Source organism: Hoplias malabaricus, chromosome 1, assembly GCF_029633855.1.
Source record: "Hoplias malabaricus isolate fHopMal1 chromosome 1, fHopMal1.hap1, whole genome shotgun sequence".
Lineage (NCBI taxonomy): Eukaryota > Metazoa > Chordata > Actinopteri > Characiformes > Erythrinidae > Hoplias > Hoplias malabaricus.
In genome coordinates, this window is record NC_089800.1 from 16,534,354 (window position 1) to 16,556,306 (window position 21,953).

The following is a 21,953-nucleotide window of genomic DNA, read 5'->3' on the forward strand; positions in this document are numbered from 1 at the left end:
TTACACTTTAAAAAAACGTGTATAGGTGTACAGAGCAATGAATGCATATTCTAATACTTTCAAACAGCACTAAGAGTTTAAGGTTTAGGATTATCCTATTATGCAGTGAGTACAATCATTTTCGGTCACAACCATTTAAAGGCATTTACGTTGGCCTGTTTTTGTAGTTCTCCTTGCTAGCCAACAGGAGTCAGGCATCACAAATCCTCCCTAATTCACTAGTGCATTAACCTAGGTGACCTCCAGAGAGCAAGCAGGTGAAGCACAATCACAAAGACACAAGCACACAATGTCCTTGTGCTGATGCTAGAGCTAAAACAACTATTTTAAAATCAGTTTCTTCAAAATTTAGTTTCATTTGTCCTAGTACCCCGTTAAAACATGGATTCTCCTGTTTTTATTAAAAATGACCACAGACAAATTGAACAATATGAACATTTATTTCAGGAAAGAAGTTACAAAGTCTCCAAATAGCAGTAAAACATCAGATTGCAATAAATATGTTAGCAATCTGATAACGCTCAAGTACAATTAAGATATAGGGCTAAGGATTATTAACTTTTATTAATTTTATTTGTCTTTTTCTGCAGAGGGATAAATGTGACAAGGTTAAGTATCTAATTCGGACGTTAGCTGTGCACCGGAGGAGTAGCATACTTTTCACCTGCACAGTTTAAAACCTCTTAAGAGACTGCAGTTTGCTTTCTTTATGTACATGACACTGAGACATGTTCCGGATAAAGAAAACGCAATGACCCACGAGACAGAGACAAGAGGCTATGAGTCAGTATTTGAGGAAGTTCAGACCAGTCCCATGTAGCAGAATTAAAACACAACCAAAGACTCAGGGAAGAGGGAGAAAGAACTAAAGCAAAGCAGAAAAACATGGGAACCAAGTGCTAATATTTAAATAAAACAAAAGAAAAAAAAGTAAAGCATTAAATCCAGGTTACAAGATACAGTTAAAGGTACACAACATGTGAAATCCATGTTTTCTGCAAGTTCCTCATCAGGCAGTCACTACATATGAATATATTTAAAGCAGAAATAATTAAATATATTTAATATGTGTGAAATGTGGTGGGGAATTTCAAAGTTAATATTAGACTACAGAGTGATTTTTACAATATTTGTCTACAATAAGGCTAAAATCTGAGTGACCTTAAGGGCTAAACCTCAGGAAATCATACTCAATAGAGTAATTACAACTCGTTTGTGAGGGTCTTGAATTTTAAGCCATGATTTAGTTTATTTCAGTGTTTTTTATGTTGAAGTAAACATTTTTATAAAGTTATTGAGTAATAAATCTGCATGATATTTTATACTTTTATTTAACGGCCTATTGAAATCAATATTTGTAGAAATATAGTCCCAGTTTTGACCCATGATCCTTTAAATTGTGAAATGAATACTGACTTGTTACAGATTCTGCATGGGATGTACCTTTATCTGTCTAGATAATAAATTTAGACCAACCTCCCGCCTCCAAAAAAAAAAAAAAAGGATTAAAACAATGTAAAGAAATGCATATGTGCGTTAGCCCTTTTTTTTGCTCATGGAACAAAAATATGAGCAAGACCAATGAAATCAGCAGCTGGTTCATCCTGATGGGATCCAGGAGAGCCCCAACAGATCATTTTAATAAATTAATAAGCATAAATATAGCTGGCAGAGATCTGGGAACGGAGATAAACATACACACACATATCCCCTTCCCTCTGCTCCATTTCTTTCATCAGCAGTGGAGGACCAGTGTTATTGCAGAGCAGCGGAAATGCTCTTTAGAGTGCAACGTGTCAATATTAGTGTTAGTGTCAGAATAATGGTCATTTTTCATTTAACCATAGCTCTCAACATTAAGAGAAATGCATTCAAAAAGTGTAATAACAAAAAAAAAAAAAGTATATGGAAAAGTATAAGAATGCAAATGATGATCTGATTAACCGTTAACCGACAAACACAAAAATCAGATAATTTTATTTAATGAAAAACGAGAATTTCTTGATTTTGAGTCCAATCGAATATTTGAAATTATTAATGTGACCTTACTTTTGCACAGACAACACTTGTTTTTTCACATGTTTTTTCTTTCACCTAATACATTAAAGTCCAGTAAATAAACAGTAAGTTTGCACTACTCAGCACATCAGATTTAAAAACTGCAACTACTTTAATTCCAGTCATTGTAACTGATTTGGAGGCAACACAGTGGCGCTGCAGGTAATGTCTCTGCCACTGCTCCAGGGTCACTGTGTGAGAGGAGAGTTGTGTGTTCTCCCAATGTCTGTGGGGGTTTAACTCCACAGTGAAAATCTCACTGGTAGTATGGCTGAGTTAAATTGGTCACAGGTGTGTGTGTGAGTGAGTGAGAGAGAGAGTGAGAAGGTGATGCTCTGTGAATGACTGGTATTCTGTGAAAGGTGAGTTCCTGCTTTACAGAAAATAGGGCTAAACAATTTGGGGGAAATAACAGTGAATTAGTTTAAACAATATTGTGATTGCAATGTAAATTGTGATAGATTTCCATTAAAGTAGGTTCAGATCTGAGTATATAACCAAGACCAAAAAGATCTGACTCTAATTCTGAGTGCTGTAATGAAATGTAGAGGGCCAGATAGTTGACAGTTGTGGTTTTGGTCATGGTCATGTCCATAGCGCAGTGTCCGGTTGCATATGATTGGTCTAATGCTGACACAGAAGCTAAAAGTCCCAAATTTAAATCCTGTTAAGCCATTGTTGCTGATATGGCAGGCTAGAATTAAAGTAGCAGCTCTTACTGCACTCTGTAAAACTATGATTTTGATATAAACATTGTTCATTTTTCGAACCTAGCATCCACTGTCAGCCCTTGGAGAAGATGAATGAACGAATAACTGATATTTTGATGGATAGCATTTGGATATCAAGCTTGTCGGCTAACGATTAATCACTAACAATGGTCAGTATAAGGTTTTAAAAATAACAAAATTCCAAACTTGTACTTGGACGTATTTCCTCCATCATCTCCATAAATAAAATCCCCTTTTTCCATGATATAACTGTTGTTAAATGTGGCAGACACACAGACGTTTGTTGTTTACTTCCTCAAACACCATTTGAACAGACGATGAGGAAATCAGAATCAATCACAACAAACAACATGGTGGTGGTAAAAAGGTCGTACAGGACGTTACAGGTATAGAACAGAGTGAATCAGGCCCCAGAAAATGAATGGAAGTCCGCAGGAACTTGTCATTTTTTTATATCCCCTTTTTTTACATGAGAAATCTAAATTTGTGAGGGGAAAGGGTCATCCTAACTGCCCCATAACAACCCACCCCTTTCTAACAACAAGACCTAAAAAGTATGTAAGTTGTTTTTTTTTTTTTTGTTGTTTGTTTGTTTTTATTTTGTTCTTAAATAAGCAGCTGGCCTACTGTAATTTTAAAGCATCAGTATTTTAGTGTTGTAGTACTATTTTCACCTCAGTAAACGTTTTTTTTTCCTCCTAAAAGGGAACCCTTACTGTTAAGACTTGTATGCCTTGAAATGGTGTACACAACCAATTTTAATGAAATACAGCAAAAAAATCTTGGGAAACAAATGAAACTACAAAAAGATGTGGTAGTTTCTTAATTGTAGGGAAAATTCTAAAGAAATCAGAAACCTTACAGATGCTTACAAAGCTGCAACACAATAGCAAACAGAATCTGAATTAGGCAAAATCTTGTTGCATTTGCAATTGTTTGTGCCTCTGTAGTTGATAACACAATTTTATAAAGAAATGTTAAAAACCTAAAAATTGGAATGAGGAAAGGAAAAAAAAAAACACAGATTCCACAGAACCCCAGTTCATACAGTACGTCAGCACAGTTGTAACAAAACGGCTTTCTTTGACTGGGTATTTTCTTAATTATATTTTTGTGTTTTTTTTGTTTGAATTGTCGCCCCAATTATAAATTATCTCCAACTCCATCCATCAGTGAATCTCCCTTGATCACAGTTTCTTGCTCTAGCACGAGAGGGTGGGCCCTTTTTTCACACTGCTGCTAATGCAACCACTCTAATCCCCTCTGCAGCAGAGGAGAACACATTCTGCCTAGGACTATCACATCATTTGGACGATCCCACACACTCAGAGAGCAAAGGCAACTGTGTTCTCTAGGACTCCTGGCATCTAAGGGCTGAGGCATCACCAGATATGGAACTCATGATCTCTTGGTGAGAGGGTCCACACAAGAGTCACCTTAACTCTAATCATTTTTATTATTAACACAATCTGTGTGAGTTTTGCTCTTCACACAATGTTAAATTTCAAGATGAATGGATCAATATTAGAGTTTCAAAATAATTTCATGATTATTTTTTTCTGTAAAAAGTAACGATGGAGATTTTAACACCATAATTTAATAGTTCTGGATATGTAGTTTGGTATATTTCCCCTCACAACCTAACCTTATCTGCCAATTAACAGATGTGGTCACCAAACCCTGCTGGACACCGGCTCTTTAGGCCCAGAGTTGTGCACTTCATCAAGGCTTTCATGTCTTAATAGTGAGAATTCCCTTTAACCTTTTCAGAGTTGCAAAAAATAATAATAATGATAAAATAAAATAGAAAAAAACAAAAAAACAAAAACAAAAGCACACCCTCAGCTGCAGCGCCGGACATGTTCCAAGACGTATTCGGGAAAATGCAAGCTGCACACCTGCAGGCCGTCCAGTTTGCAAGGCATTCGCGGATACTCATCCTCCTTCCACTTGTTCTCCTCAGGGTCAAAGGTAAGTATAGAGTCGCTGTAGTGCCCATTGTAGCATAGTCCTCCGAGCACCATAATCTGTTTGTCCAGGACAGCCACACCGTGCCCACTTCGGCCTATCGGCATTGAGGCTAGGATGGTCCACTCGTCCGTCTCTGGGTTGTAAACTTCGGTGGACGGGCAGCCCTGTGACTCGAAGGATGCCCGGAGGATCACACACACTCCACCGAAGACGTAAAGCTTGCCGTTGTGAGAAATCATTTTGTGGAAGCAACGAGCGTAGTTCATCTTGGACTTGTTTTCCCAGCAGTTGGTGAGGATGGGTGTCCGGCGAGTGCGGTGTTCAGGGGCTATTTCTCGCCCAGGGTCGAATACACAAACCTGCTTCGACGTGGAAGAAGAGGTGATGCCGCCTGTTATGTAGAGTTTTCCGTTCAGCACCGTGCCCTCGTGCCCGTATTTATTGACAGGATACGGATCCACAAACTCCCACTTATCCTCCGCGATGTCGTAGCGCTCCGTGGAGTAAAAGGTTTCGTCCCGTGTGCGACCCGCAACAGCATAAATAAATTTACCAATCACACCCACCGCAAACTCAGACCTTGGCACAGACATGTCTGCCATCCGGAGCCAGGAATTCTGCCTGGGATCGTAGCGATACACCTTTGAAGATGCATGAAACTCCCCATCTGGCCCCAGCTCCTCTCCCCCAAGCAGAAATGCGAAGTTATTGACAATGGCGAGGCAGTCAGGTCGAAGGGGCACCTGCGGACCTTCCAGCTCCCACCACACTTTGGGCCGATGCAGAAGCAGGATCTTGCTGTTGACCATGCTGTGGCCAATCATTCCCCGGAAAACCGCAGTTTGTGGACGAACCGAGCGGATCCGGTTCGATTTGTTCTCAGCCAGTGGCTGTTCATTTACAGCATGGAAATAGTTCAGCGCCTGGTCCACTTCCTGCCTCAACTGACGAGAGTAACGATAAAACTCTGAGGTTTTCACCTACAAGGAACAAAAATATATTTTATAATTTAAAAGCACATTTTACAATGAATGCACGGACATGGGAAATGTGGACTTATATTTGTCATGGAATTATCTCTAGATGCCAATACGTACACATTTCTAAAGTAAAAAAAATAAAATAAAAAAGACTTTAAACAGAAATTAAATATATGTTTTTGTATGGTCAATAATCCAGTATTCCTACAATGTACCAATTTAATAATTATAAAAAAAAATCACTATAACAGAATATATATGATCCTAGAACAATCAGAATGCACAGGAAAGTAAAACAATATAATTAAACAACACTAGGTAAGATTCTGTATTTTTGCAAATATCCTAGGCCTCCCCTACCGCTGAAGAGTGGGTTGGTTTCCTGCCCACCACCAAGAAGCATCACAAATATTTTAAAGCTGTAATTTTAACATTAAAAAACGATCTCGTGTTACTGCAAAGGCCAAAATAAAACTAGGGATCCAGTATAAATACAATAATCAAAAATCAAATGGTAACCACACCATAAATATCCATTGTGTCACATTTCCCTAATAATAATTCCCTTTCTGAATCATAAATAACATTCCAAAAATACACCGCAAACACACAGGTTTTTAACAGCTCTTACCTTTTCAAACACCTGTGTTGGGGTCATGAGGCAGAAGCGGAGGTTCTGTACGACAGTGTCTGTGTGCCTCCATCGACGGCGATCGTGTCGAAGCCAGGACTGCACGGCCTCATATAGCTCAATCTCGGGGAAACGACTCAGCTGCTCGCTCTCCAGGCACGCGGTCAGTTTCTCCAGACTGAGATATGAGAGGAAATCAGGCCTCGACATCAACGGCACAAAGTTCTGCAGCAGGAAGGAATCCAGACGCTCCTGCACATACATAAAGATTCACAGGAGAGGATGTGCAGTCACTACAAGAACATGAAATGCCATACACACGATTAGTCTTTTCATAACTATCACACACAAAGATTATTTACAGTTAACTTTCAGAAGCTTATATTTACACCACCGGAACCAGTTTGTGAATTGGGTTTATTTTCATCCACAGCGATACATGGTAAAACTATAAATAAAACAGAAGAAAATAGGTGGTATATCATTTTAGCAGGCAGCAATGAATAATGTTTGCTTATTTTAGTTCAAGCTATGTTATTTTATCAGCTCAAAATGTACACTGGGCATGCCACAATGTCCAAATTTTGCAGGCATTTTGTGTGCACCTTCACGGTTGTAAAAAAGTCTGCATTTTAAATACACCATAAACACACACTAACTCACAAAACTACCACAAAAATCTGATCCATATCCACACACTTAGCAAGCATTTATGCATGTTAGAGAAGTCTAGAAATACATTAGCATACACTTAATCCCTCAATAGCAGGTGTGGACTCTGGGACAATTTATATTTGATCATATTTGATTTAGATGAGTCCATCTGCGTACCTGCACGCCCTCCACGGTGACGCTGAAGTCATCCAGCAGCCTCATGACCTCTGCACAATTTTCCAGGCATATTTTTGCGAGCAGAAAAGAGCAGCAGAACTCAACAGCCTCAGTCAGCTGCACATACATGGCGGCCTGCAGAATTTCCTGCACCGTGCGCATGCTGAGCTCCAGAGAGCCGTAGTACATGAACCGCAGCACGTGGCCGAACCCCGCTGCCGTCAGACCCTTCATGTGGATTTTATCCTGATCACGTTCCCGCATGTCTGCTGTGAACATGACCCGGAAATAATCACTTTGCGTCGCCAGAAGGGCCTTGTGAGCCTGAGGAGAAAGATGGATGATAAATACATTATTAATTTTTCAGGTTTTATAAAATGACCTCTACAACCTTAAAAGGTTTATTCGATATATAACAAAGGCACTGACTATACAAACAAATGAAAACAAACTTATTAAAATATTTTTATAACACAAAAAATAAATCATACTTTTTCTGAGGTTTACAAAAATGAAAACTGTAAAAACAATTACATAAATAAAAATGAATTAATGTTTGGAAAGTCCTGAACTAATTCAGGAGTAACAGAAATAGTGTAATAGAATAGCAGACGTGTTTTCTATACACTGGGTGTGATTTCTAAAATTGTTCATAAGTCTAAGGACTTTAGTGTTGTTGTTTTTTCTTTTATTGTATTATTTCACTTGTTTTCTTTTGTTGCACTATTTTAACTGTTTTAAATGACTTTTACATTTTTTGTTCTTGCTTTTAATTTAACTTCTTTTTGCTGTATCTTTTGGCTCTGTAAAGCACTTTGAATTGCCCTTGTGTTTGAAAGGTGCTCTATAAATAACTCTGTCTTACCTAAGTGGACTAATAAACTGTCATTAAGATCTATGTTGATCAGATAACTATAACCATCATTCATTCATTATCTGTAACCACCAGTTCCACAACCACCAACCTGTTCAGGGTCACGCTGGGTCCAGAGACTACCTGAAATCACAGGGCGCAAGGTGGGAACACACCCTGAAGGGGGCGCCAGTCCTTTGCAGGGTGACACTATAACCATCTCTTGCACAGAAATCTGTCCATCACAAAAGTGATAAAATATCATCCTAATACCTGGAAGTGGTGCTCCTCGATCAGCAGTGTGACGTCCAGCAGAAGTCGCTCCTCGTACAAAGCCCTGAAGCCGGAGGACACGCTCCCATCATGTACCTGAGACAGGTACACCTCTACATCCCCCGCCATCAGGCACCTGCATCAACACAGCAACAAAAGAGTTTCAGGACATGACAATCAGTAGAACATAATTTATACTATGCTAATTTTTAAACCAATATTCTTTTAAAAAGCAAAAATATAAGTCTCTGCTATCTCTAAATGTCAATTCCCTTACTAAAAATTTTTTTTTAATCATTGATGTCTATAATTTACTACGACGTAAATAACCCAGCCCAGTTAAACCTGTTTATTCAGTGTGTGTGTGTGTATATATATATATATATGTATATATATATATATATATATATATATATATATATATATATATATATATATATATAAAATTTATAAAACTGTATCATAGACAATTACAGTATTTTTATCTATGCGTTCTTACAAGTCAGACTGATGCAATTTTGAAATATATCTTATTTATTAATCACACATGCTGAGCTAAGTATATGGGCTGGACACTAATTTCCTCTAAAACCAATAATTTCTCACTAAAATACTCTTATTTTCTTTGTTTATATCTCAGCCACTGATTTATGGAGTTGAGAGAACAATTCAAATTACCCCCAAATCATTAAGTATATACAGACAGCCCAAGAAAAAGGATAAAATATCTGGGTCTAAAGATTTCACTGAAGTACATTTTAAAGTATAAAGATGATAATATGGTGTAATGTAATATTCAGGGGGTCTATATGACTTCGTTTAAGCAAAGAAAACAATGCTAACTTTTACAAAAGCTTCTGGAAGGACTTCAAGAACATTCACACTTCAGCACTTTGGCTCATGTTGTTCAGAGCCAGCTCTGCTTTCCTCCTCACACACACACACACACAAACACACACACACAGTACACTCACCTCTGATTGGCCACGGGCATGTCACAGGAGGGTGTCCGAGCCAATCAGAGGACAGTGCCCCTTGTGTCCGAAGAGAAAAACAACCTCTTTTCTGAAGGTATTCACCTAAATGACAAGTCGACAAATATGCAACTAAATGACAAAAAAAAAACACTTTTACAATGAAGTGAGACACAATTTATGAGGAAAAAAAAGATGAGTATTCATCACCTGCTACACCTATGTTTTATGTTGTTATTATGTTATCATTCACAAACAAAAACAAAACAGAACAGGCTTTCATTCTCTATAATAATGTTATATTATTAACAGAGCTTCATGCAGCAGATCCAAAGAAGTTTATTTCATGCCACTTGCCACAGTGCCTCGTGTAGAAGTAAGACCCTTTATTTCTACACAATGATATTATGTATAAATTGTATAAGAACTGAAAGATGTTTCAAAAATTAGAGTTCAGAAAACACTTAAATACTAGAGAGAATGTGAGTACTAACAACCGTGCAAGACCTGGGGAGTATTTCACAAAGCATGATTTATGAAAATAAGAAATCTTGCTTCGTGAAACAACCCCTTGTTCTACACAAAAACTGTGCCCATCCAAAGAGCTTTGGAAATGATGAATCTAGCCCACACACATAGAAGAATCATACGTGGTTTGCTGCTGAAATGGCTTTACAAATCATTCTGTCAGATTCGGAAGACTTCTGCACAGCACTGTATTTGCGACACTATGTCATTTAAATATTGCTATGAGATATCCATAAATTGATTTCAATCATCAATGCTATTTTTCATTGCTATCCAATGAATGTCAGTTAGAATGCACACACATTTACAGAGATTATATTAAAATAAACATAGGTAAACTTATATATAAAACCACAACCCTGAACTGAAGCATTTACAGACAATCAATAAATGACTGAATAATATTTAAGAGTAATATTTCATTTTAATCTGCATCTGTTCTTATAATGACATTTAAATGAACATACTATACATGCAGCGGCAACTGACAATGCATTTACATCTTATTGATCATTCTCCAATCCAAAATAATTTATCTACACAACTGGAAAACACTTCCTTACAGTCGAACAATTATTATCATTAACATTATTCATTCTAGTAAGCACTGTCTGAAAGTACACTACACAGCCTAATGTTTGTGGACACCTGCTGAAAGTTTCTACAGCTGTGATGGGTATAACCAGGTAATTTGCTCCCCATTGTTGCATTACGTTTCTGCTCTTTTGACTATATGCTGGAAAATTTCGGTAGGAATCTGATGGTATTCAGCCATTCTAACTCTTCCCAAAGTTATCGGATGGACTACTTTCACTCTAGACCATGTAGTTGTAAGGGCTTCATTTCTGCTTAGCATTGTTCGTGCTGACTACCTTAAAGATATTTTTCACTCATTAGCAGAAACAATTAAACAAATAGTGTATAAGGCATTTGAAGTAAAATGATAAAGATGATATGCCTTAATTTTTGTTGTGTTTCTGAGATGGTACCTTTTGTCGGCCTCCTGGCCGGTAGGGGGCTTCACTGACAGCGTGCTGAGGGGACGCTCACATTTCCTTTGCTTGTGTTTCCCCTGCTCTGATGTGTGAAAAGCAAAGTTTTATTGCAATGCCAAAATAACCCATTCACAAATATTAACAGGGCATATAAAAAACTGTGACTTCTAATCAGTGCTCTTTACAGTGATAAAAAAGATCACCATGCATTAAAAACATTCATATTCTCCATTCTATATCTTTAATCTGAGCACCTCAAATACTCCTTATAACTACAGCATTCAGAAGCAGAGTTGAACTGCGGTAGAGTAGGAATTGTGATATTATTACCTAATTATTTATACAGTATTATTACCCCTGGAGTTTACATTCATTATACTGTTATAGTATGTTTTTGTTTTTTTTTGTCAATGTTGTTACATTGGTAAAGATAGGACTCCATAATATCTTGGTAGCATCATTCAAAAGAAATTCTCTTTGGATTTAAAGGTACACTAGGCGGTTTCACACAAGCGCCTGTCTGTTATTGAAGTTCACCTACCTAGCCACCAGAGGTCACACATCCAGAATCATGACCCATGCCCTTGTTTATTAGTCAACGGTACTTCCAGGGAACCACAACAACTATAAAAGCCACTCTGTCCAGGTTTTCTGATGTCCACAATGGGCTTTTGATGCAGTTTCTAAAATAATTATTTTAATCATGTTCCTCATATTTCAAGGTTAATTTGAACAAGTTGAACAATAAAATAAAATTGCTTATTGAACCCCATATTTTACATTGCTAACTGCTTTGTGGAATAATCCTCTGGTGTGTTAAAGTATCTGCTAAGACTTTCCCAGCCAAATACAAGCTATACATTTGCTTTTCTTCTCTTTTATGATTTGTGCAGATGATACATGCTAATTTAACCTCCTGACACCCCCATGATATTCCTTAAATTGCTTAAAGCCTGAAATCTTTATATATATATATATATATATATATATATATATATCAATTAATAAATAACCATTCTCTGTATGTTGTGTTAAAACACCTTCTCCTTTGCAGAACATATCTGTGACTAATAAATCTCTTTGTACGTTTCTATTTGTAACAATAAAAACATTTGAAAACTATGTCTTCATATTCGTACTTTCAAATCCACCTTAAATGGTGCGTCATTTAGATTGTGGCACCTGGGACCCCCAATGTAGCTGCCGCACCACTTAAGGTGGATTAGAAAATTCTAAAAAGAAGACAACTTCTGATTGAATTTTTGACAATTTCACTTAAAAACAAATTGCGTATGCGACAGTACACAGCTGAAATCGTCCACAGAACCAAATTAGCCTCACATAATTATACTATTTATTCTGAAAGTGTGTGTTTTTTGTTGTGGATGTCTTAACGTTACCTCGGCGGTGAGACTCGGCGCAGCCGCGTTTCGACCACACAGCCCGGGCTCCTTCAGACATGGAGCGCCGCTCTCACTCACACAGCCCTCATCGTCACTCTTTAGTTCGTTTGCGCCTTTAAACGTGTTTACTTTCTATTTTCGACCGCATTTCAACATTGTGTTTCCCCGCAGCCCTCATACCCATCCTAAGCGCCATGTTATGGGCTGCACTGACGTCTTTTCCGGTAGCAAAAACTGGCGAGCGCAAATGTGGACGGTGAACAGGGGTGCAAAATTCAGCATCTCTAAATTTGGAACGTATTACTTTAAATTCACAGCGTTTATTAATTTCGTTCTTCTCTAACATTAATGGAAATTAAACAAGCGTAACAGTAAATAGAAACAGTATTTTAGACAGTTTCAAGATTTTTAAATAGACTGGAGACAAAAAATAAAGTAGAATAGTTAATTTCCTTGCACAACTTAAGTGGTTCCCAGGTGTTGAGAAGGTTGCTAAGATGTTACTGCGATGTAGCTATATGGCATCTAATTTGTCTGCTACGGTGTTGTTAGGCTGTTGCTGTGTTATCCCAGATGGGTGCTGTTCTGTTGCTTTGGTATCCAATATACTTCCTAAGGTGTTGTTAGGCAGTTTCTGTATTATTCCAGGTGGTTGCTAAGGTACTGATAGGCTGTTGCCAATGTCATGGTGTACCATGGTACAATGGTTTGTACAGTATCAAAAGTAGCTCTCTTGTTGGATGCAATAATATGCCAGATAGTTTCTGGGTGTTTGTGATGGTATTTCTGGTGGTTGATGTTGATTGAAATAGTATTTTAGGTGCTTGATCAGGTGTCACAGACGGTTATCTAGGTTTTGTCAAGTATGTGCTAGAAGAAGTGTGCACAAACTTTAGTAACCTTATATATTTACATGTGTAAAAAAAAAGCAACAAAAGTATAAATGACCAAAAAGAAACTGTGTAAATGTGTGGATCTCACACTCAGACCAAACCATCTGGAGTTGTAAATGGTCGTACCTGAAAACGTGTGGGAAAGTTTAGCAAACACAATCTCTGGCAGAAAAATTAGAAAACAAGGAAAAGAAGAATTTCATGATGGTGTTGCTTATAATGGGCAATCATAATGAATTAAACTGTGATCTGTAAAGATTGTAACTGTTGTGTTTCAGTTCAGAACCTCAACCAAGGCAAAATGATGTCAAGTCAGTTGAGCTCAGTGTCTTCTACATGAACACTATGATATAACTTACGTTCAATAACTTTCCCATTGAGAGCTTATTTGGTTTATTATCTGCAAGGCCATAGCACAATTTAAGCCTATTTCCAGAGATTATTTATTTATTTATTTATTTATTTATCTATCTGTATTAGTGAGGCTCCATCCACTTCATCCACTCAGGTAAGAGACTCTCCAGATATTATATGTTGTTAATCCAGAGAGTGGGCCTTTGGAGATATACCATGTCTACGAAGCAAATATTCCTGTTTATTTTCTGCAGCCACAAGTTAATTTAAATATGCCTTCTGCATTTTATATGGAATGTTCATGACGATAATTCTTTTCACGTCCATGTTCGCTCAAAAAAGCTATTTTAAAAACCAAATGTCAAGAAGAATTAGAGCAGAACAGAGTGAGAATAGAAACAGAAAATTCTCATTTAGAACAAGGACAAGAACTGTCTCAAGTTCTGACTGAAAAGTCTACTGGAGTTCAGAGAGTCTTGCTGCTGGGAGACAGCAACCCTCTCAAGGAATTTAGAGAGAAATTACTGTTTAGAAATAGGTCTCAAATTTTCCATAACTAAACTGTCAAGGCCTGGTTTCTTGACAATGGAGGAAACATCATCAATTTTCACAGCACAAGGATAATGACCAAATGACATGAGATAAGCCATGAGGTAAAATATGGAGTTTAAAATATTAGTGAGAGAAAACTTTAATAGTGAGTTGGAGGCAGGATCAAGCCAATATTATGAAGGTTTATATTTGAAAGATATCTCTGAAATGCAGTCAAGCCTAACTGGACAAATCTCTGTGAGTCTGTTGCTAAAGGGACATATGAGAGAGGCAGAAAAATCTGAAGGGTAGCAACCTGGGGAAATCTTAATAGACAGTGCTGATTTCATCTTGAGAATAATTTGACAAAAGCAGCACATTTTTCAGGATGGCTTCAGGGTCCTTGAGTGGAGCCTGAAGAGATTTGTTGACAGGTGAAAATAGTCACTTGGGATTGTGACCTGATAAGTAGCTGCATTTAAAGTAGCTTTGCATTTGTGATCCGACAAGACAAGGGAGAGCATAATCCAGTATTTTTCACAAGGATGCTCAAAATGTTCGCCAGTGGTTTTCAGAGCATGAAGCTCAAGAATAAACCATGAGGAGGAGTGATTCGAGGGCACAGTTCTGGTATTCAGAGAAGCTTTTTAGAGTCAGGAATAGCAAATAGATTCATTATAGAGAGAGAAAGCATCAGCAGTAGGGAAAAGAATGCAAAATAGGGTTTTTTTAACAGTCTGTGACATTCATACACTTTACTTGGACATACATAGAAAATTGCATACATGTATGTATGTGTATATATATATATATATATTAATTTGAAATAGAAACAAACACAGACATGAAAAATGCAGACGACAAGACCACCGTCAGGACCCACACAGTGTAGATATGTTTTGGATTGTGTATCACTTTCAGCGCTGCAGTGACACTGATGTGGTGGTGGTGTGTTAGTGTTGGGCTGGTATGAATGGATCGGACACAGCAGTGCTGCTGTGACACTGCTGATAACGGACTAGAGGATGACAAACCAATTGTGCAGCAATAGATAAGCTACTGTTTCTGACTTTGCATCTACAAGGTCGACCCACAAGGTAGGAGTGTCTAACACAGTGGACAGTGAATGGAGTGTTTAAAACCTCCAGCATCACTGCTATCTGACCCACTCATACCAGCACAACACACACCAACAAAACACTACCATGTCAGTGTCACTGCACCAAGAATGACCCACCACCCAAATCATACTTGCTCTGTGGGAATCTTGACCCTTGAAGAACAAGGTGAACAGGGAAAAAACAAGGTATGCAGAGCAAAATGACCATATGCTGTTAATATAGAACTACAGATTGCTCCTGTATGGTCGGTTGAGCGAATAAAAAAAAAAACAGTAAGTGTAGAAACAAGAATGTAATTGTGTATATGGACTACAAAATAATAAAACATATAAGACTACAAAACTACAAAACTGATGACGCAGTTTGTAGTCGACGGACCCCTTGTCGCTTTCGGCTTCATACTCAACGTGTTTAAGAAATCGTACCGGTAACTATCAGTGAAATCGTGTTGTATTCGTGACTGAGCTCATTTTCTGTGCTTTATGTTAACACACAGCTGGAAAGAGAGTGTCCAGTGTGTAATTTGTGTGTGTGTGATTTAGGGGAACACATGGTTCCCTTATCACAGTGTGGCTGTATTGCATCATCCTCGCCTGTGGAGTGGATTAGAGAGTTTTACTTGTTATATATTCATTCTTTATGGGGCTGTAAGCCCCATAGAGAGTTTTTAGAAGATATAATTTGCGATTTAGGGTTAAAATATCTGTCATTTTTAATATGTAGTGCATTATTCAGGCAGCACAGGGTCACATTCTGATTCCTTTTGCTTTAAGATGGCGGGTGATGAGGGAGTAACGCTGGGGCAGCCGCATCTGGCCAAACAAGATCTCAACTCTTTAGTGAGTAATGTTCATTTAATTTATTTGTTGCTCTTGCTTTCTAAGTATTCTTACTCTGCGTTTAATCCCTTGTTTTTTATTCGGCGGCTACGCTGTGTTAAAAGGAGCCTGGAAGTGGTTTCCCATTCGAATTAAGCGTTCCACCTTAAAAACCCCATTAAGCACTGTACTATTTAAAGTGGAACGGAGAATTAGAATCTGAAGCCACGTTCTGTTTCGTAAAAGCCCTGGTTTCTCTGTGGATTATATGGATTTACACCCTTTTATCATTATATAGACCTCCTTTTTTGACCATACTTGTCATTTTTATTATTAACATGTACAGACATTTCAGTCAAACATAGAAAAGGGACAGGAGTAGGCGGATTTGTTGATATTTTACAATCATTGGGATAAACAGAATGATTTTCTGAGAGTGTCATGAGTATCTACAAAAATTCAAGAGCATTAAACACGTATTATTAAAAGCATATGTTTAATTGGGTTGACAGTAGTGTGTGAAATGTTTCTCAGCTGTGCCCTGATTGTAATGGGATTTTAAATATGTGACACAGTGGCTTTTATTCATCAAAGATGCATATGGTCAAACCTAATTGTAAAGCGTGCGCATACAATCCAACATTTGGCATTTCAAATTATCAAATTAATACAAAAATATTTTTAAAAAGAAAGAAATCCCCATAATTAATAACAAACAGTAACTCTAACTAATGTTATGTGGAAATATGTTCAAGTTCAAAAGTGGATGTGGTTATTACATGTGCACTGATATAAACAAGATGCACCTCCTATTTTTTCCATTCAAAAAATATTACTTTGGGTTTGTATTTTGTATGACCTACTGTACCAAAGAGCTCCCCTAAACACAACAGGTGCAGAAACAGCCTCTAACCTACTGCAATAACGCACTGTTTACATGTACTGTTTTAGGAACACTATCACACGCATCCATCACTTCATTCTACTGTTTTCAACCAATCAGCATGCTCTGTTTGCTCCACTCTCTCACCCTCAGTTTAACTCTATAGATTTTGGTCGTTAGAGGAGCAATGCGCACAACACTCTACTTCAAACTCCACCTGTGAGTGCAGCTATTGGCTCATAGGCCTCTGATCTCCATATTTTCATTGGCTCATTACTGACACATCTGCGTAAATTAGATCATACTTTATGTAAATGAATCTTTTATAGGTTGAGCTTGATTATGCACACAGAAACAGATAATCAAATCCATGTGACCAAAACAAAAGAGATAAAGCTGAAGATGAAAGATTTTGTTCTGACAAAAGTGATATATAATTTGTTTTGTTTCTCGTCGCAGGACGTGAGCACACTGACTCCACTGTCACCAGAGATCATCAGCAGACAAGCCACAATCAACATAGGTGGGTTGACAGTAATGTATGCATGTTACATCATTATATGATGAGTCCTCCGAGGGGGATGGTGGGCATATTGAGGCCTGAGGTTGTTTTTTGTCTGGACAGTGTTTTAACTGCGTACATAGATCTGGCTGTGTGGTTTCAGCATTTCTCTTTGTACTGCTTCCTTTCTTTTCAAATGTACAGTGGTTGTTCAATATGTTGAATGTATTTTTTATAAATATGTATGTACTGCTTTTTAAAACCTGAACTCCTGGACTTTGATCTGAATATTTTTTGCCTGAGAAAACAGAATTTAAACAGAGGGTGGGCTGGGAGACAACAAATAAAAAAAATAATTAAAAAATTGAAGGTAGAGCTTTACATTATATTAACGATTGTGAGTGTGGAATTGTGATTGTGTAGAATGTATTTATAACACCTGAGAAATCTTTAAACCTATATCTCTCAATAAACAGGAACTATTGGTCATGTGGCCCATGGGAAATCTACGGTGGTGAAGGCAATTTCCGGGGTTCACACTGTCCGATTCAAGAATGAACTGGAGAGAAATATTACTATCAAGCTGGGATATGCTAATGCTAAAGTGAGTAAAAGAGAACTATTTCAGTATTGATTTGCAGACCATATGCTCTGAATTAACGATTCTGTTTAAGTGAACTAGAGGAGACTGGAATTCCCACAGATCGTAAAGAGTGAAGCCTTATGCCTTAAAATCTTTCTTTATATCCATAATGTTGGAACAAAACCTTAAATCTCAAATATTAAAATGGAGATGCAAACTGTCCTAAAATCTTAATACTTCAAGAAAACTTTTTAAAAGTGTGCAAAAGTTGCAGTAGGGGATGAAAGTGCTTTTGTAAAGCAAGTGATTGTTAAGACCCTGTATAATGTAATTTAACCTGGATTGTATTTTCTTTTAAATATAGATATTTATTACATAACTGAGGATTAATTGATGGGTGGTAGACATTTTTGTGTTGTGCTTTCCCTGTATGGAATATAACTCAAAATGCCCACCAGGCCTTTTTAATTTTCAGTTCAGATTCTTATTTGACAAAGATTTTTTTTAAAGTTGATCATAAGATGAGGGAGAGAATTATATGGTAAATTATTGTATTCAGGTTTATAAGCTCGATGACCTCAGCTGTCCGAGGCCTGAGTGTTATCGGTCGTGTGGCAGCAGCACTCCAGACGAGTTCCCCACAGACATTCCCGGCACTAAAGGCAACTTCAAACTAGTCCGGTGAGTTAACAACATTTTTCTTTAAGAAATTCACTAGGCATTTTGGATATTTATTGTATTAGAGCTTTGTTCTCTGTATTCTTCTTCTTAATAAAAAGAATATTTTGTACATACATTACTCTGTTAGACACGTCTCATTTGTGGATTGCCCGGGTCACGACATCTTGATGGCCACTATGCTGAACGGCGCTGCTGTGATGGACGCTGCCCTCCTCCTCATTGGTTAGTAATTCCTCATAGAATCAAATATCACCTTTGATAAAATAAAACTATTAAATATAATCTGAATGTTAAACAGTAACAGTGCTTGGAATAATTGTATTTGATAATTGCTTTCATAAAAAAAATCAATTTAAAGCATTTAAATATCTGGTTTCAGTGTATTGTATATTTGTTTCCTTTTTTTTAGCTGGTAATGAGTCCTGCCCTCAGCCTCAGACATCAGAGCATCTGGCTGCTATTGAGATCATGAAGTTAAAGCATATCCTCATCTTGCAGAATAAGATTGATTTGGTAAAAGAGAGCCAAGCCAAAGAGCAGTATGAACAAATCCTGGCTTTTGTGCAGGGTGAGTCTGGGCTTTTGACCACTACTTTTAGGAGTGCATTAATTTTTCAAAACCAAAAGATTTAAATACATTTATAGACATGCTGCATATAACTAAATGATTCTGCTCTAAGGTTTGTGTACTGATTTGAGCAGATACTGTTCATCCATTGGTTTGGGTTATTTTGTGATATTGATTTAATATGTTGACTTTTCCTGCAGGCACAGTCGCAGAAGGGGCTCCCATCATCCCAATCTCTGCTCAGCTAAAATATAACATTGAGGTGGTGTGTGAGTACATTGTAAAGAAGATCCCTGTGCCTATTCGTGACTTCACCTCAGAGCCTAGACTCATTGGTAAGTTTCCTTTGGTGTTAAATAACCAAAGAATTATAGTTAACTTTTTTTACCTTTTTAAATATACTTTTTTTTCCCCCAGAAGTGTTGTCCTGTGAAATATTTGTATTTTTTTTTTTTTTTCCTGCAGTAATCCGATCATTTGATGTGAATAAGCCCGGCTGTGAAGTGGACGATCTGAAAGGAGGTGTAGCTGGAGGCAGTATTCTCAAAGGAGTGTTGAAGGTGAGATCAGCCTTCTTAAATGGTTTTAAACAGTTGATGACTTTATGGGTTTACATGATGTGGGCAAAATACAAGAACTGTAATGATGTCGCTATGTCATGTGATAAGCCTCAAAAAATACAGATGTTTAATTTTGGCAGGAATGGGTCTTCAGTCGTAGCCAATCTTGAAGCACCTTCCAAGAGGCTCTTTGATGTTGATACAATACGTATCATTTACACAAACTGAAAGACAAATGCCTTTTACTCAGAATGGTCTAATATGATGAATGAATATATTTTCATAAGATGAATTAGTTGTTTGTGCCTGTAGAAGAGAGAGTTCCGAATCTCTTTTTTGCATCAGGCATCTGCCTAGGATAATGCTCTTCGACCCTGTCTATACCTTACTGTTCTCACCTCTCTCTTTTTGTTGGTATTTGTGATGTAAGGTGGGACAGGAGATTGAAGTTCGGCCTGGTATTGTTTCTAAGGACCATGAAGGGAAGCTTATGTGCAAACCCATTTTCTCTAAGATCGTGTCTCTGTTCGCTGAGCACAATGACCTCCAGTACGCAGCACCTGGTGGCCTTATCGGTATGTGTTTGTGACAGAGATGTGGAGAGAGACTGATTAAGCCATTTAAGGCTATAAAATAGGCCATCTAATTTCACTGTATTCTTTGTTGCAGGTGTGGGCACAAAAATTGACCCAACGCTGTGCAGAGCAGACCGTATGGTGGGGCAGGTGCTCGGGGCAGTGGGGGCTCTCCCAGAAATATTCACAGAGCTGGAGATCTCCTACTTTCTTCTGAGGAGGCTCCTCGGTGTCCGCACTGAAGGTGACAAGAAAGCAGCAAAGGTGAATATCATACCCCTTGTTTGGTCATTTAGTCGGCCAGTTGATGTGACACCTACATAGCTCTGGTCGTGAGACAGTACATGTTTTATATGGCAAAAATCCAATTTGAGAAATTTTAGTAGTGTTTGTCCAATTTGCACCACGTATTAAATTGAAATAAAATGTATTCTGAATGTGTGAAGTGTCCCAATATACCATCATCAGTAAAACCCAGCCTGTCCTAACAGTGTGATTTTTAGACTCACACTTATTTAATTTTATATTGGCAATGTGGAAGGAATAACTATTCACCCCATTGCGGTTTCAATATATCGAGGGTCAGAGTATTGCATAAAATCAATATAATTGAATATCTTTCTGTACCATAAATATAGACACAATTTGTTTGACGTTAATATAAGTTAAATAAAAATAATAATTCACAGATTTTCCAAATTGTGCGAGCGCCAAATCCCTAACTTCAGCAATGTTTATGGGATGAGTATGGGATAATTTACATTGAGAAACCCCTACAGTACTGTGGAAATTTTCCATTTTTTTATAAGAGGGAAATGTTTTAATGAACACTTTCTTTTGAACTCCAGGTTCAGAAACTTTCAAAGAACGAGGTGCTGATGGTGAACATTGGCTCCTTGTCAACAGGAGGACGTGTGAGTGCAGTAAAAGCTGATTTGGCCAAGATTGTTCTCACCAACCCTGTCTGCACAGAGGTGGGAGAGAAGATTGCCCTAAGTCGTAGAGTGGAGAAACATTGGCGGTGAGCTCATTATAATGTGGGGCTGACATTAATTGAACAAATTCAACTGTTATGAAATGGTTTTGATTTGATGGTGACTATTTGTTTCCTTGTAAGTATCCAAGTGTAATCAATTTTCTTTCTTTTTCTTTCCAGTCTGATTGGATGGGGTCAGATCAGGAGAGGAGTGACCATCACACCAACAGTGGATGATGATTGAGGATTTAACAATTTGAAAGAAAGGCTAACGTTCACTGTAGGGCATAAATATCCAACCATTTTTCCACACTTGCAGTGCAATCGTCTGTGCTGCACAAAGGTCAGGGGAAGGGGTCTTAAGAAGAACACACTGGCCCTGAATTTTATGATGTGCGCCATCCTCAGTAGCAGGACTGGTTGCATTTATACTGCAATATGAGAAGACAATTGCATTTTCCTGGGTTTGACAAAACTTGTCAAGAAATTTCAGTGATGACTAATAAACACTTTGGATCAAAACCTTTGATATGAGTGTTATGACCGTGTATTAGTTGTGTGCAAAGGGACACTATTTTTAGTAATGAAATAAATCAATATTTCACTGTCAGTGCTTTGAAGGAAATGTCATAATTTTTCACAGTGGTGATGATTGGAACCAGACGTCCGAAATTTTAAAT

At 37.7% G+C, this 21,953-nt stretch overlaps 2 protein-coding genes across 3 annotated transcripts; one reads left to right on the forward strand and one right to left on the reverse strand.

Annotated features, from left to right (window-relative positions):
• Positions 1 to 442: 442 nt before the first annotated feature.
• klhl15 (kelch-like family member 15) lies at positions 443 to 12,522 on the reverse strand. 2 transcript variants are annotated; one of them, XM_066655347.1, is made up of 7 exons: positions 12,226 to 12,265; positions 10,820 to 10,907; positions 9,303 to 9,407; positions 8,329 to 8,464; positions 7,203 to 7,526; positions 6,372 to 6,623; positions 443 to 5,740 (listed from the first exon to the last, which is right to left on the reverse strand). In XM_066655347.1, the coding sequence occupies exons 3-7, from the start codon at positions 9,320 to 9,322 to the stop codon at positions 4,631 to 4,633; spliced, it is 1,842 nt and encodes a 613-aa protein (XP_066511444.1). In that variant the 5' UTR covers positions 9,323 to 9,407; positions 10,820 to 10,907; positions 12,226 to 12,265; the 3' UTR covers positions 443 to 4,630. The 2 variants fall into 2 exon arrangements, with proteins under 2 accessions (XP_066511444.1, XP_066510747.1); XM_066654650.1 differs by lacking the exon at positions 9,303 to 9,407 and having other exon boundaries at positions 12,226 to 12,522.
• Positions 12,523 to 15,507: 2,985 nt separating this feature from the next.
• On the forward strand, positions 15,508 to 21,846 carry eif2s3 (eukaryotic translation initiation factor 2, subunit 3 gamma). Its single transcript, XM_066657685.1, has 13 exons — positions 15,508 to 15,554; positions 15,901 to 15,966; positions 17,288 to 17,351; positions 17,807 to 17,934; positions 18,473 to 18,594; positions 18,722 to 18,816; positions 19,004 to 19,162; positions 19,363 to 19,497; positions 19,628 to 19,722; positions 20,153 to 20,297; positions 20,392 to 20,561; positions 21,146 to 21,318; positions 21,454 to 21,846. The coding sequence occupies exons 2-13, from the start codon at positions 15,901 to 15,903 to the stop codon at positions 21,515 to 21,517; spliced, it is 1,416 nt and encodes a 471-aa protein (XP_066513782.1). The 5' UTR covers positions 15,508 to 15,554; the 3' UTR covers positions 21,518 to 21,846.
• Positions 21,847 to 21,953: the final 107 nt, after the last annotated feature.